The 15,149-nt window shown below is 41.3% G+C and overlaps 1 protein-coding gene across 9 annotated transcripts in view; it reads right to left on the bottom strand.

Annotated features, from left to right (window-relative positions):
* Positions 1-15,067, bottom strand: part of KANSL1L (KAT8 regulatory NSL complex subunit 1 like) — a 67,389-nt gene extending 52,322 nt beyond the window's left edge. For 2 of the 9 annotated variants that reach the window (XM_032115355.1, XM_032115357.1), the window contains exons 1-2: positions 14,929-15,067; positions 7,612-8,729 (exon numbers count right to left, since the gene is read on the bottom strand). In XM_032115355.1, the coding sequence (XP_031971246.1) occupies positions 7,612-8,699 (1,088 nt within the window). In that variant the 5' untranslated portion in view covers positions 8,700-8,729; positions 14,929-15,067. Of the gene's footprint in view, positions 1-7,611; positions 8,730-9,546; positions 9,698-12,130; positions 12,408-14,928 lie in introns of those variants that run through there. The other 7 variants (XM_032115359.1, XM_032115353.1, XM_032115358.1 and 4 more) reach the window with 6 other exon arrangements.
* Positions 15,068-15,149: the final 82 nt, after the last annotated feature.

Raw genomic sequence — 15,149 nt, 5'->3', positions numbered from 1 at the left:
TTAGAGTGTTGAATCTTTCCACTGGCTGGCTTCACAACCTGGTACATGCCTTTCATCTCCACTTCTGTTTACTTAATTCTTTAGAGCTGTGTTAATTATAAAAGGCCAAACGGGTTAGTGAAGGTGGAGTCAGTCAGAATATTAACCGTCCAGGAAGTAAAAACCTGCAAAAGGTAAACAACCAGCAGCATTTCCTCTTAATAAAATAAAAAAACCCCAAACATGCTGTAAATTGATTATCTGCCAATGGCTTTTGTTAAAAATACTTTAATAATAATTTTTAAGATTCTACTGTCTGCTTCAGCACCCCAGTATGCTGTAAATCAGTCCAACGTGAAGCAGAGAAGCAGGTAGTGCTAAAATGCAGAGAAAGAAACTTCAAGAACAGCAGGGCTGCCAAGAAACAAGCTTCTCTTCTTGCCTTTGAAATGGCACAACATGGATAGATTAACAACAAAACACCAGGAACACAGGCCTAGAATTTCTCTCTAAGTGAGACACAACTGCCCTTCAAAACGAAACTAAGTAGTGCTACATCTGTAGCCCATGCTCAACACAAAATAAGGCAGAACTTACAAAATACACTCCTTTAAAGATTTGTGCAAATGGAACATTATACACAAGCAGCTTATCAATGCTGTCCAGCCACTGAAGTTTATTCCAAAATTTGTATTTATATTCTTACAAGGAAAAGATGGGTATGGTTTTCATATAAGGTCCAACTCCATCTTATAAATCAGTACATATATATATACGCACACATATATAGTATCAGATTCCAATGTAAAATGTGTAAGAGCCATATTCTTTTTTGAGACATCTTGGACAACTAACAGTTGAACCAGGAAGGTTCATGCCAGATACACCAAAGTCAGCAGCAGGCTTTCGGTAGTGGAGGGGTTGTAGCCCAAGAGAAGCAGTACAAAACTGTCCCAGCAGGGACTGCCAGGAGAGTCAGGAGGGGCTGTGGTAGGTGTGGAAGTCCACGACAGAGAAACCAGGTTAGAAGGAGCAGGAGCAGAAGCAAAGGTATCACCACACACTGCCATCCATGTTCCACCTCTGGGAATGTGCCTTATGTGGGGAGTGCTGTGGGGAAGGGGCTAACAGGAGAGCTAGCAGAGTGCTCCTCTGGCTGGTAGGGCAGTTGGGCACATCTGACAGGGGTCCCGCTTCAGGCCTGACACAAAGGAAGGTGCAGAGGGGCTGTGCTGACTATGAAACCTCTGGGCGGGGATCCTGCAGCAGCATGGCCCCAGCAGGGACCCCGGCACCTGCGCTGAGAACATGGGACACCCTGGTACACGAGAAATCCAGTTGCTGCAGGTGTGCTGTGCTGTGAATAGAGGAGGAACCACAGAGAACTTGGCTGTCTGCTTCACAGGGCAAGGATGGAGGTCTTTCTGAGGTTAAACCCCGCAATTCAGTCAGCAGGGACATGGGGTGGGGAGTATAATGAATGTAGGTTTGAACAGTTTGGTATTCGGGTGTTTTGTAGGAGCCTGTGATTGAATTTCACTGAGTTTTACAGCTGCTCAGTCTACCTCAAGGGCTGGGAAGAAAGGGAGTTTATAGTCCACATATATTCAAACTTAAGACCTCCAGATTTATTTTTTTTTACAACACCACAATCAGAAATTAGAAGTTTGCTAATTGAAAATTGAATTGATTTAAATTCCCAAACAGAATACTTCTTTTGACTCACAAGAGCTAGGCAATGTGTGTGGATGAAAATAAAATAATTTACAGCCGTTTCAGTAAAAAAAGAGCACAGGTCAATATATTTAAATCCAACATCTAACATCGCATTCCTAACCCATATTTAGCAGTATGACTGAAATTCTGTTATAGGAGAGCATTCCTACTTTGGGAAGTCTTTATGCACACTTTTTACTTCATGTAAAAATGAAAACATTTAAATAATTTTCTCTATCAGGGGCCCACGTATGCTGATTTTCAAAGGCACTGGATGTATAACTTTGAAGTATATTCTCACAAATCAGTGTTAGCTATAAACCAAAGTAACAGTGCCCTTGCTTTACAAGAAGTTATAAAGACAGTTCATTGTTGTTTGTAAACAAATCTTTTAATTAAAACAAACACATTTCACAGCTTAGTGAAAGAAAAACGTTAGCCATAAACCACTGATTAATCAGCAGCTGACATCAAGAACCAACTTCTTGTCTCCAATTTAATTAAGCAGAGAAGGTTACATATGTATACACATGTGCCTGCTTATTAGATATGCTACGCTACTACACCATCTTGACTGTGTATTAAACAGTTATTAAGACGAGTAATGCCAAGTTTTCATTTGAGTTCAACACTCATCTAACTTAACAGATTTGACATTCCCAGCTCCAAGTTTCCCTTGCAGGTTGAAACCTGTCAAACCTTCTGCCCTTCACTAAAACCTTTCAGTGTGCCTTCAGCAGCTGCAAAAACATTAACGTAATTACAGGTTAGAAATCAGGATCCCCACTCACAAGAACATTACTCTGGTATTGTGAGAACAAAGTCTTGTTCAACAGTAAGTTTTTATTGCTGCACATGAGATCTCTAAAGCAAAACAGCAAATGCATGTGGGACCCTAAAGAAGTTTTAAATCCATTTTACAGAAACCCAGCCAAGTGAGGTTAAACATATTCTGAAATAATACATTGTTGTATGTATCCTTAGAGTTAAAACAGAAGGTAATGTAAAGCTAACTTTTCTTTCATTCTCCTCCCACATCCTAGTGATAGGAGCCTTTCCATTTCAAGAAAATGGAATTCTTGAAAAAGCAACATATAAAACATTCTTAAATCAGCATATTATTAACACCAATGAATTTATACTTATTCAAAAGCCCTCATACTAATCTTCTATGCAAATAAGACATTTCCTGGACTCATAAACTAAAAACGTCTTAAAACCAGGAAACAAGTTGGAGTTTGTGCTTAAGAGCAGTATTTAGTCCTAGCAGACTCTCCTCCTCCCCTTTCCAAACTCATAATTCAGTTCTCATATCAGATATGAAGTGAAATTACAGCTCAGTGTGGAAAATTAGGACCTGACCTTGCAAAAACAAACAGCCTCCCTTTATAACACGGCTCGAAGACTTGCAATAAACCCTGTCCTTTAAGCAGTACTGTATATAGCCAGGCCTGCAGAACTGCATTGATGTTGCTCAGTCAGCCACAGGAAAAAATGCTAGGAAAATGGAAAATAATCTAGAACAAACAGATTAGACTGGAGATACTAGTCACAATGTTTTCTTCCTTCCTGTGTTTTCTCTGCCTTAATGCTCCCCTCCCCATCACATGTTTGTACTAAAAGCAGATTTCCCATCTTCTCTTTCCAACTATCAATCTAAGGGGGAAAAAATAAAGAAGGAGAGAAAAAAAAAAACGAGAAAGATTTACTATCTCTTCACATTCATGATGAAAGTTTCCAGGCACAATAAACCCTGTGGCCATGGAAAGATGTAACAGTGCGTCTTTGTCAGGTGTGAGATTGCTGGAGGATAATCAGTAAAACATGTCTTTCAGAAATCAGAGGAAAAAGCATGAAAACATTTCAGAGGGAAAAATCCCACCAAATGATGCAAAAGGATTATATTTGGATAGGGAAAGGAGAACTGGGAAAACGAGGCACAGGACTTTTCGTGAGTAGAAAGAGCTACTTATTTTGCAGAAAAATCTACTGCACGCAGTTTTTCTGTCTAATTGATTAGGTGCAGGTATTACTGTTTGATGGAGTGAGCAGCTGTTTCTTCAAAGAACCACAGTGACGTATCTTTTGATTCTGGAATATCACACATGTAGTGTACGTAGAAGAAAAGCTCTGCAACTTTAAAAGTTTCCCAAATGACCACCTGAGCATCAGAGTTCTTTGTGGTACATTGTACTTCTTACTACATCAGGAAAAGACACAAAATACATCAGTAAGAATGTGGAGCTGGCCTAGCAGGATACGCACTGCTCCCAGAGTGGACCTGTGTTTCTTTGAAATCTATGACTATGTCTGTGTATAATCTTTCATCGTCATGAGCCACAAAGATCAACAGGTTTCAAGTAAATTCAGCTGGTGAAATGCTGTCTATGTTGCATATCAAGTGTTAGTTATGAATCCCTGAAGGAATTACTAATGGTCAGCTTTGCGTCACCTTCCTTGGGCACTGTCTGCTCTGGTTTCTAACACCTAACAGGGAGCCAGCGAGCAGCACCAAACAGCTGCCTTTGAGAAACTACAGAGAAAGACTAACACATCCCCTGGGTAGTGGGATTTTCCTATGCCTAAATGATGGAATGGTACTAAAATACACCGAAAGTTACTGCTGGAAATGTGGTTCTATGACAACTGACAGGTTAAAGACACTCATGAGCTGACAGTAACAGCAAAATGACAAAGGCCCTAAAGACAGGCAACTGTTTTTTCATATTTCTTTTTAGTAGACACTCGAAAGAATAAAATATGATTTGATTAAGCTCTTGAAATGGGATGAGCCTTTCCAATTACTCTAGGCATTAGAGAAGTTCGGTAAGTACTGTGAATTGCCTTCAACAGCAGACCAAGGATCTCATCTTGAGGACAGAATCTATGGAATGTAGAAACAATGGTTTAAATATCTTACAATAGCTATTTGCAACTAAACAACAAAGGTATTGAAATACAAGGATAAAGACAATCTTACTTGAGCCACAAAGCATTGAGATACAGCTCAGAAGAGCTTATGTCAACACTCATTGGGAAAAACTCTTTTCAGGATAATGAGAATGAACAGGTTCAAAATGCTAAAAATAACTCCAGGATTTTTAACTAGCATGAGGAATTGGAGCTGGAATCAACTTCTCCCTCCTGATGGGAAACACACTGTTCTCAGCATAGTAACTGCAGGCTCCTCCCTGCCTTGCACATTTTGATACCTCCTCCCCCCAAAAAAGGATGAAAAACACCACAGTCATGACAGTGACCAGTCACAAGCGTGATTATACCCTCAAGTAAAATGCAGTCAGTCTACTGAGATATGGGCAAAACCAAAACATTCTTTTCATTCATCACTACATTACTTGAACCTTATAGTATCTACAGTTAAGTATTATGAAGAATATCACAGAGGAATTCAGAGTAAAAGTCCTCACTATGAAAAATAAATATTTCCACACAGGTGAGGAAATGAGTATTCTCTCACCTATATGATCCCATTGTTTCTGGAAAGCACTTAGAACCAATTCCTGAGGAGAGAAAGCCATTTCAAAGCATGTAAATCCACTTAGCAGAAATAAAAATGGATAGTAATTTTGTTTCTTTTGTCCAGATGAAAGGCAATCCAAATGGCCTTAAAGTGGCAAGGCTCAGGAACCAGCAAATCTCATCAGCTGAACTGGTGAAAAACTGATTTACCTTTGTTACCTCGAAGGAAAAGGGCAGCATTTTAGCCACAAAGGCGAATCTTAGGAAGGTTGGAGAAATAGAAGAAAAACATTGAGCTGAAGATAATGATAAATTCAAATAAGAGACAGTCTGTCCTCAATGCAATGTTAATTCAAGCACTGCCTTAGTCTAGGCACAAAGACAAGTCTTCTGCTTAAATCAGGCAGTACTTTTAACTCTGAGCTTGCTGGTCCAGCAGCACACCTCGAACGCCAGTGGTTATTTCCCTACCAATGCAGCAAGGCTGTTGCTGCTGGAAGAAGGAGGGAGAAGAACAAACAACCCAAAATAAAGGGCCACATTGAGTCACACTACAGATCATCTACCTAGTTCTCCTGCCTTTTAGCAGTAGCTGAGATAACACTGTGACAAGACTGCAGGCATGGAGGGAGCAGTGCTTCTCCTGAACATTCCCCCAGCTGTCAGCAATAGCAGCTTGGGGATTTCCTGAGCCAAAGGTGATAGGTTTGCTCTTAATAATCCTCTGTGGATTTTTTCATCAGCGCAACAAAGCAAACTGAGTAAGCCTTAAGTGGAAAGATAACTTAAGGAACCCCAAAAGCCACAAGAAGGAATAAAGGCAAAGGACTGGCAGGCAGAGTTAGAAATTCAAGTGTCCCTGGCAGGAAGAAAAAAGAAAACCATCACACAGAACTTTGGTCCAAGTTTTACATTATCCACTACCCTTCAAGAATTAAGAATTTCTCAGGAGTTTTCCTCTTCAGTTCATGTAATCACAATCTCCTAGAGGCAGAGCTATTACTCAGAAGTTAGGAGAAGAAGGTGGATTCTTCTATGCTGGGGAGAGCCCAAATTATGTTTTTCATCAAAATATTTCAAAAGAATAATTTGCAAACTCAAATATTTAAGGTGATCCTAACTTAGTTGGCAAGTCATTATGCTTTGGCTGGACTTCAGCACAGTATTTACCATTCTGACAATACGTAAAAGAAAATGAAAACCTTTTCTCCTCTGTTTTTGAGACCCACAGAGCTTAGCAGAACACAGCCTTGCTGGACTGAAGCTATAAACATGTAACAGGGCACAGCTCTTTCAGTTTCAGAAGCTTACTTGATTTCTCCTGAGCATTATGCTTTTCAGGAAGCAGAACTGGAAGTAAGTGTTTTAAAGTATTTTTTAATTTATTTTTTCTAGACAACCTATAACAGCAGAGGGTATAAGGAAAGTTTTGTGTAAACACAAACCCTGTCCTGACAATCTGTAAGAACCCACCAGAAATGTGGGCGTCACGAAGCTCCTACCAAGCTGCTGCATTTGTGTGCAGCTCTCTTCTGTGTATAACAGTCCTGACTATTACATCCCAACAAACCTTAAGACATGCTCGTTTCTCCAGCTTTGGGAAGAGGAAAGCAGCAATCCTTTCACTGCTTTCTAAAATTTCTTGACTGAAGAGATTGTGTTAATAGTGTAGCAAGGCAGAGGTAAAAAAAGAAAAAGAAAGAAGGTTGTACCATCATCAGAAAGCAATTGTACTATCTCCTCTTACCTACCACTGATTTTCAAAGCCACAGTGATTAGTATTGACAGGATTCCTGCCAACTCAAGACACTATTAGTTAATGATATGAATTTCCCTCTGGTTCTTCTTGAAAAAGATACCAGCAACAATAAAAACACCACTGCTAGCTACATTTATAGCTGCAGAGTGACTTCAGTAAGTAAATTAACATTTTAAAAATTAAAAGTTAAAGAACCAAACTTTTTCAATATACCAACAACCAGATACTGGATGGCTTGATACCTGCATCAGATGACCATTTTGAATTTTTACTCTTTATCACATCATACTGGATTTCAAGATCCTAACATTGACTAATGTGTAATAACGCCAAGAAAAATTAAAATTATTTTCATTCTGGACCAAAGTATTTACAGCTATTACTATTTGATTTACAGCACCATTTGAGTATGAGCAGTATTGATGTAATGCAAATTGATAGAGTGCAGTACAAACTCTAGTTCTCTGCAATCTAGTAAAGCAACTGCTCCTTAAATGCATTAATTAGAAGTTCTTACTTTTTGCCAAACCTAGCTCACACTGTCAGTCTTGCTGGTTTCAGTAACACTATCTACTGGACAAAGTCACTCACACAAGATGGAATCCGTAGGTCTAGACCCTTCCATCCTGATTTATAAGTAAGAAGTACATGAGTCTAAGCAGGAATTTAACACTTACGCTTCCACAGTTGTTCTTACAGTCTGTTCCTCACCATCTTCATCTGAGCTGCTACATGTTGCATCAGAGTCCAGGTCCTTTTCCACACGAGACAGCAGCCCTCCAGTAGAAAGTGCAAACCCACGGATTTCACCTGGTGCAACACTAACTCCGTTCTGTACGTCCACACTTGAACTACGCTTTGAAGTACTTGTGCTGTTTTCTGGCCAACCTTCAGTGCATCTGAGGGAGCTATTGCTCAAAAATCTAGTTGGCTCATGGAAAACCTTCATCCTCTGAAGCTGATGTTTCACAAAGCATTTCAGCTGCTGATCACAGTGTTTGATAACATGTTTTGCCAGGAGCATTTGTAAACGCTTCTGAGTTCGTTTGGCGCGACTGATTTCCATTTGTTGCTTAGTGACACACTGGAGTAAACGAGCATACACCTCCTCCTGGGTGCAGGTCAAAATCCCTTCTGAAGGCCCATGAAGAATTTGGTGTAATAAATCCCCTTTTATTGTTTCAGTGCAGACTTCCAAAGCCCTACCCAAAACCCCATTCTTCTTGTACCATTTACCATTTAAAAGCTGCATTTCTTCTGCATTACTGGATTCAATTACACTTGAACCTGAAAGTCTCTGCATCCCTGCCAAGTTCGGAGATGTGGTCTCTGAAAACGTTGCCCCTTTGACCTGTTGCTCGGGTTCTGAATGACTAATCTGACCAAATGATGTGTCAGCACCATTATGTAATGTTTTTCTCATCTTGGAGCAGCCGGGCTCTCCTGCTTTCTTTTGCTTACCAGTTTTGTTGCTAAACGCAGAATTTGTACTCATTAACAAGACAGACTGATAGCACTTGGAGGATGGTGGGGAACCAAAATGCTGCACACGGAAGATATCATTCCTGAGGTTGGGCTCAGCAGTGGGGAACCCCAGGACTGAGCAAGTAATCTGTGTGATGGAGTCCTCTTTTATCTTCTCTTCCACTGCTCTGGAATTTTCCATGCACAAAGCTGTATCAGACTCCATAGCTCTAGAGGACAAAGAAGGTGACAAGTGGATACCATGACCTTTTGTTGTTGCCTCTCTGAGGGCTGGTGTCATTATAGCTATGACAGGTAGTTTACAGCAAACCTGAAAATAACATGGGCCATGTAAATTTTCTCATTTTCATGACACAATACAAACACAACAACTCTGTTAGACATTTCATTCTTTCAACATTTCGACATCATTCAGAGATTCCATAAAAAAGAACATTATCTAAAGAACACAGACTATGTTGCCTCCCAAGTCAAACAAGAACACTCTCTCCGCTGTTTTTTTTTTTTATTTCATTCAGAGGCTGATCCACGTGCAATGAAAGCCTTTACATCTCAGGGGAATAACTGTTCATATCTCATTTCATTTTTGATCCTATCAGTCTGAGAAATAAGACCCAAAAAGTTCAGGTCTGTCATCTAACCTTGCCTAAACTGAAAAACATGGCCATGAACAACGTGACTGGCACTATTGAGAGAAACATATTTACTCTAAATCTATATAAAGCAAGCATTTGATTAATTATGATATATTCTTATACATACACATTAGAAAACAATCAACAATGCTAATGCTTTCAAAACAGAAACTCTTAAGTTCTGAAGTTTCCTATCAAAAAGGAGTTCTTTCCTGAGCCTTCATATCCCACTCTTTATTCATCAGGCACTGTCTGTGTAACATACAGAATATTTTTCATAATATCTTTTTTCATAATGTCTTTTTTTGAGGAAAGACAGTTCTCCATGACAATCCTTTTGCTTGTGGCTTGCCATTTAACAAAGGGTTCCCAGACTCTGGGATCAAAAGACCCATGTCAACCTTTAACCCTTCTTGTCAGCAGCTATGCTGCCAAGTTATACTGTATCTATTTCACAGCATACCACGCAGGAATCACTTGCACAGTACTTACAGCTTTGTTTAGGAGATGGTTAAGTAAACCCAATGAATGATTTAATTGAACATGGCTTGCAGAAGCCTGAAAGATAAGTTCCTGTCAGTTCTTCATTAAGAAGCTAGAGAAAAAACCAGAAACAGTAAGAGAGCAGTAGCAAAAGTGATTGCAGCACAGTAATGCCACAGTAAATTCTGCTGAACCATGTACTAGTTGAGCAGCACTTCCACTGCCCTCCTTTTAATGTCTCCAGTTTCCTTGAGCTCCACAGCAACTGCCTAGCTCAGTAATTTTCAATACACAGATCCCCACAAGGGGTCAATGATTCTGAGACTGCTACATATGGACTGTAAGAAAAAATCTGTCTGAAGCCTTAGCTTGATTATAACTACAGGTTTTTTACACTGAAAGTGCAAATATTAAAGTGAGATGTGGAAACCTAGGGAGCTGAGAAATACCAGTTTGGATACTTGATCCTTAACCCTCAAAATGGGAAGCAAAACACAGAGAGCCACATGCTCCAGTACTGCCTTACCACTCTCTGTATACTTTATTCACCTTTCATTGCCCCATGTGTACTTCAACCATGAGGTTTTCATCTCTGTACATCACCTTCCTAGCATCACTGGGACCAGGTTTGGTGGTCCTACTGTTAATCCTAAGTGATACCACTAAAATCCACAGGATTTTAACCTTTATAAATAAGCCAATAACTTCAGCCTACAGAGGAGCTCAGCACAAAGCCCTCCCAGTGGACAGCTGTTCAGGAAGAAGCCCATTCTAGGATCAGACAGGGAAATGCACTGCTGAGAACTGGAGCTCCAAACCCTAAAGGCTCTGGTGACTCAGCGATGCTCTCAGCACCTGGCTGACTTGTGTCTTTCCTCTTGTAAAAGCTAGCAGACCTGTGAATTTGTAAATCCAAAGGAATATGGATTCAGACACCAATGCCCCCCTGCCCCTAACACACGGCAAATAACTATAGCCAGTCAGCGAAATTTTGCATGGCTAAAACACAAGGGGAGAGAACTGAACAGTTCTGCTGTGGGGTTAATGTAAGCTCAGGAGTCCCTGTGTTGGACCTCTCCCTAGGAATTCCAAGAAGCTCTCCAAGAAGAGCACCATCAGCCTGGTATCTACATGCACCTAGCAATTTGCTTATAACTTTCAACTTTACCATCCACCTCCCTTAGTCTGAGTGGTTTAACAGGCACAGGTTGCTATTCCTGAAACCCAGGAAACATCCACACACAGTGGATGCTGTTCAAGCAAAAAAGTAGTCTGGAGATGTGCATCACATACCTGTATCAAGATGGAGGTTACTCAAAGAACTGGCAGCACAAAACTTTAAAGTGCTGTGTTTTAACTTGATCACATTCCCTCAAATACCACACACCCTTTTGGTACAGTTCCAAATCTCCAAAATTTCAATTAATACTATTAGCAAATTATTAACTTTTTTTTCATCTGGGGGACTTCTTTTTAACTTTTCTAGGGGAAAGAGGTGAAGAAATCAAAGTCCCCTTATGTGGAACACAAATATTGCACTAAAGAGCATTGATAAATCACTAACTAATTTGGAGTGCCTGACAGAGGATGCTCTACAACATAGTTAAAAATAAGTAAAATGCTTTTGAAGAGGGAAATCACCCAATTAACTCCTTACGCAGCAACTTGGAAATTTCATACAATGTTTCTGCCCTGAAGTCAGCGTGAGACATTCTGGAGTGCTTATCTCGTTACAGTGACATCAAAAAGACCTTACAAAAGCTGGTACTGCCAGAGTCTCCAGCCCTTGGCATTTCTCTAAGAAGTTCTCCCACACACACACACACACACACACACACACACACGTCATAGGTACAGGAGCAAAACAAAGTATCGGCTTCAAAAAAATTACAAATATATTTTAGTACAAGTACTTGGCTTGACAAGAATTTTACAATTTACATTTTGACACATTTTCTTTCATTTTGGCAGAAAGCTGCAAAAAAAATTTCACTCCACCCGTATGGGAAGTGAGTTTGAGAGCAAAACCTACTACCTTCAAGGGGAGAAAAAAATAAAGGCAAATAGGGAGGGAAGACAAGTACTGCAAAATGGTATACTGGAAGAGTATTTTCTTTCTGGGAAAAGCTTTTTTGTCACAGGAAAACCATTTAATGGATTTTTTTACATTGTGTATTACTTGAGGTTTCAAAACCAGAACAACTGAAATGCTGCTAAATGGGATAACAGTTCGCTTTTCATCTGCTGAATAAACACTCCACTTGAAAGACTGAGAAGTATTGTAAAAAGAAAAACTGACACTAAGTAAGTACTGGGGAAGGGAAGAAACAAGTACCAGACATACACAGTAGAGCAACTGATGTTTAAAGTGACTTTATGCTTATCCTCCCCTAATGCCTTAATTACCCAGGAGGATATAGCTGGAAATTGCAGTTTACGACAGCCCGACCTGCACCCTGCTCCCTTCCACCACTCCATCTACAGGTTCCTAATCCCCCACTGACTCCTGCTCCTCTGCCTCTCCTCTCCCTCTGCTGATTTCTTAGTCCTCCCTTGACACTTCTGCATTATACCCTTCCCCAGCTAGACTTACCTCAATGGAATTTGCCTAAATCCTGAAACTAGTGTCTTCATGTTGGTGATTAGCAGCACCCTATTAAAAGAAACACAACAAAACCCAGCCATAACCCAGCACACAGGGTGGCATTCCCTCCATTTCCCAGCTTTTGTTTATAGTCCTTTCACTTTTTGACTCTTCTCCCCCTTGCATAACACTATCACTTTGGTTACACAACAGTGCAGACAACGTTTTGGGGGATTTTTGCTTGGGGGGAGGATTGCTTTGTCTTTTAGTGAATTTTTTTGTTTATGATCTTTTAGTTTCCAATGACAATAAAACTCCACTTGCATGAGCTTTTTAAGGCTCCTGTGTAGCAGCCTTCTCTCCTTGTATATTGAGTCATCTTTCCTCATCATAAACATCTGAAATTTTCTTCTTAATAATGAGATTCCTCGAGACTAGGAGGAGATTTTTACATTTATTATTTCTTTTTGTTTTGAAACTCAGAAACCTAGAAGTAACATTTCAAATTAATATGGTGGTTTCCAGTTTATTCACAGATTAGCAGTGTTTCAGATAAGCCAACTTCCACTGTTTATTCCTTGCCTAGATGGCATTTCAAAAGCAAAGCAAAGTCCCTGACAGCAGACAGCCTCTGGTGAAACACCCAAAATTAATCTCAGCAAGAATGCTCAAAAATACTGTATTTCAACCTGTTTTAAGGTCTCTTAGAGAAAACCTGCAGAAGAGAGGGCAACTACAAAAGCAAACTACAACACAACTGCCAAAACCTGGTTTCCTACAGCTTTGTGCTGTTTGTCCTGTAATCCCCAGCTCCTCCTGGGCAGCCTTCCTGATAGCCACTGGACAAAAATAAAGTGCTCTGGCAGACAGGCACCACTGTGGCACTGCCTCAGCTGAGTGCAGCAGACAGGATCTGACCCTGGCCAGCTTCTTCAAGCCTTGCCTGGGAGGCATCCCTCAGGCTTTAACTACCACTCCCAATTTTCAGAAAATCTACAGGATCATAGTGATTTCTGAGAATAGCAAGAACAGCTCAATAGCATAGTCTCCATTTTCTCATGGAAAAGTCTGCAGCAACGACCACAAAAAGGATATTGGTCCCATTGGGCATGTCCTGCTTAGGAGTATGAAAGAAAAAGGAAAGAAGTCCATATTTAATACACCTGGGCCTAGCCTTTAAGAGAGAAAAAAAAGATCCTTTCAGCAGGCAGCTTTTGTTTTCACTTCAAAAGCAGACCAGTTACTCATGATGTGCATTTAAGCATTTTAGTATTTTGTTCTATTAATAGCTTGGAAAAAACCCCATAAACCCAAACAGGATTATGTGGGGAGTCTCAACTTTCAGCAGCGCTCACTGTGCAGGGACAACTATCCACATAAAACTGCAACTCCAGTGTTTTGTACACCTCAGAAGATATAAGTACAAAGTCCTCCTATCTGAAAAAAACCACCACCAAAAAACAGCACAACTCCCCACCCAAAAAGGATCTCTCTTTGAACACTAAGAGAACTCCATTTAAGACAGACCACCCGAAGTTTCAATCATAAAAAACATCAAAAAGGAGTCATTTCATGTGGAACTCATTAGCATTAATTTATGTTAAAATCCATGACTCATTAAAATCTCTCAACAGGTTTGTTTTCCTCCTTGTTCAGATCTGCTTCTGAACAGAGAATCAATATAATTTCCAAGTTTACTACCACATCATCAACTAATTCTTTTTCAGTTTATAGCAGCATATTTGCAAAGCAACGTCTGAAGTAATTTTTAATATATGTTAAACACTTTTCGTAGTACAACAGATACCTCTGTAAGTAGGTCATACATATGTCTCTAACATAAATATCTGCAATACTTTCTGATCCATAGTAAAGTCCATATCAACGTTTCCCTGATACTTTTGAATTTCAGCCTTTGAAGAGAGGGCCATAAAACCTGGTCTTAAATGAGACCCACTCAGCTCCTAAGATACTAATTAAGATGACTGGACTTTAAGCTGCTCAGACCATTTCCCAGGATTCCAAACCATGGACCAATACAGCAGGAGTCCTAAGCACACAGACTGCTTTCTGAGCTGGTACATCCACCAGGCTTTATCCAGTGTAATTTTTAATATATCCTTTTTATCAAAATAAGCACAAAAAGGAAGTATTTACCCTTTGACAAAAGGTGTACTTTAATAATTTGGATTTTTTTGGCTCACATTGCAAATTGGAAATTGAAAATTCCCATTTTTAATTTGTTTCCCATTAGAGAGGGGTAGGTACAGAATACTTCAGTCACTGCTATATTTTTGGGGAGAGAGATACTTCAGCATTTTGGAAGCAGGAAGCTTGCAGAAAGTGGATGGAAAGACTAGCTCAGGAGCACAGAACTCTCAGGGCAGGTTGCAGGACCTGATTCTGAGCTGCTGCCCAGAGCTTTTCTAACTACTTCGTGTTAAGTATCCAGCTCTGTAAGCGGTCCACAGTCTGAGAAGTCTCGCCCACGGTCACTCCGAAGCAAAGGAATATGTGACCGTAGGTACACGCTGATTACCAGAGAGAAGTTTCAATCCAGTGTTTAAATCCCGGGTGGGACAGGCGAGGCGGCCGCGGAGCGGCCCCGCCCCTGCACGCTCGCGGGCCCCGCCCCCGCCTCAGAGCCGCCGGCCCCGCCCCGCCGCGCGCAGGGACCGTTACCCCCCACCCCGCCCCCACCCCGCGCATGCGCCTCCGCCACTCCCGCCGCGGGAACCAACCGCCGCCCGGCCCCTCCGTGCCCCCGCTGCCTCACGGCGCCCCGCCGCGCCGCGCCCCGCGCTTGCCTCCGCGTCCGGCGGGATCTCCACAGGGGCGCCGGCGCCGCCGCTCAAGCCCGCACAGCCCCGCGCCCACCGCGGCTCACACTGCCGCTCTTGACGAGTCCGCACCCAGCTAAAGCACAGCGCGGCGGGGCGGGGCCTCCCCCGTTCCTCAGAGGGAGGAGCGCGGCCAATCCGGGCCGCCGAGGGGCGTGGCCCCTTGCGGGGGCGTGGCCGCCCGCCAT

The sequence above is a fragment of the Corvus moneduloides genome, chromosome 7, assembly GCF_009650955.1.
Source record: "Corvus moneduloides isolate bCorMon1 chromosome 7, bCorMon1.pri, whole genome shotgun sequence".
Lineage (NCBI taxonomy): Eukaryota > Metazoa > Chordata > Aves > Passeriformes > Corvidae > Corvus > Corvus moneduloides.
The sequence above is the reverse complement of the archived record's forward strand: the minus strand, read 5'-3'. Positions and strand labels throughout refer to the sequence as shown.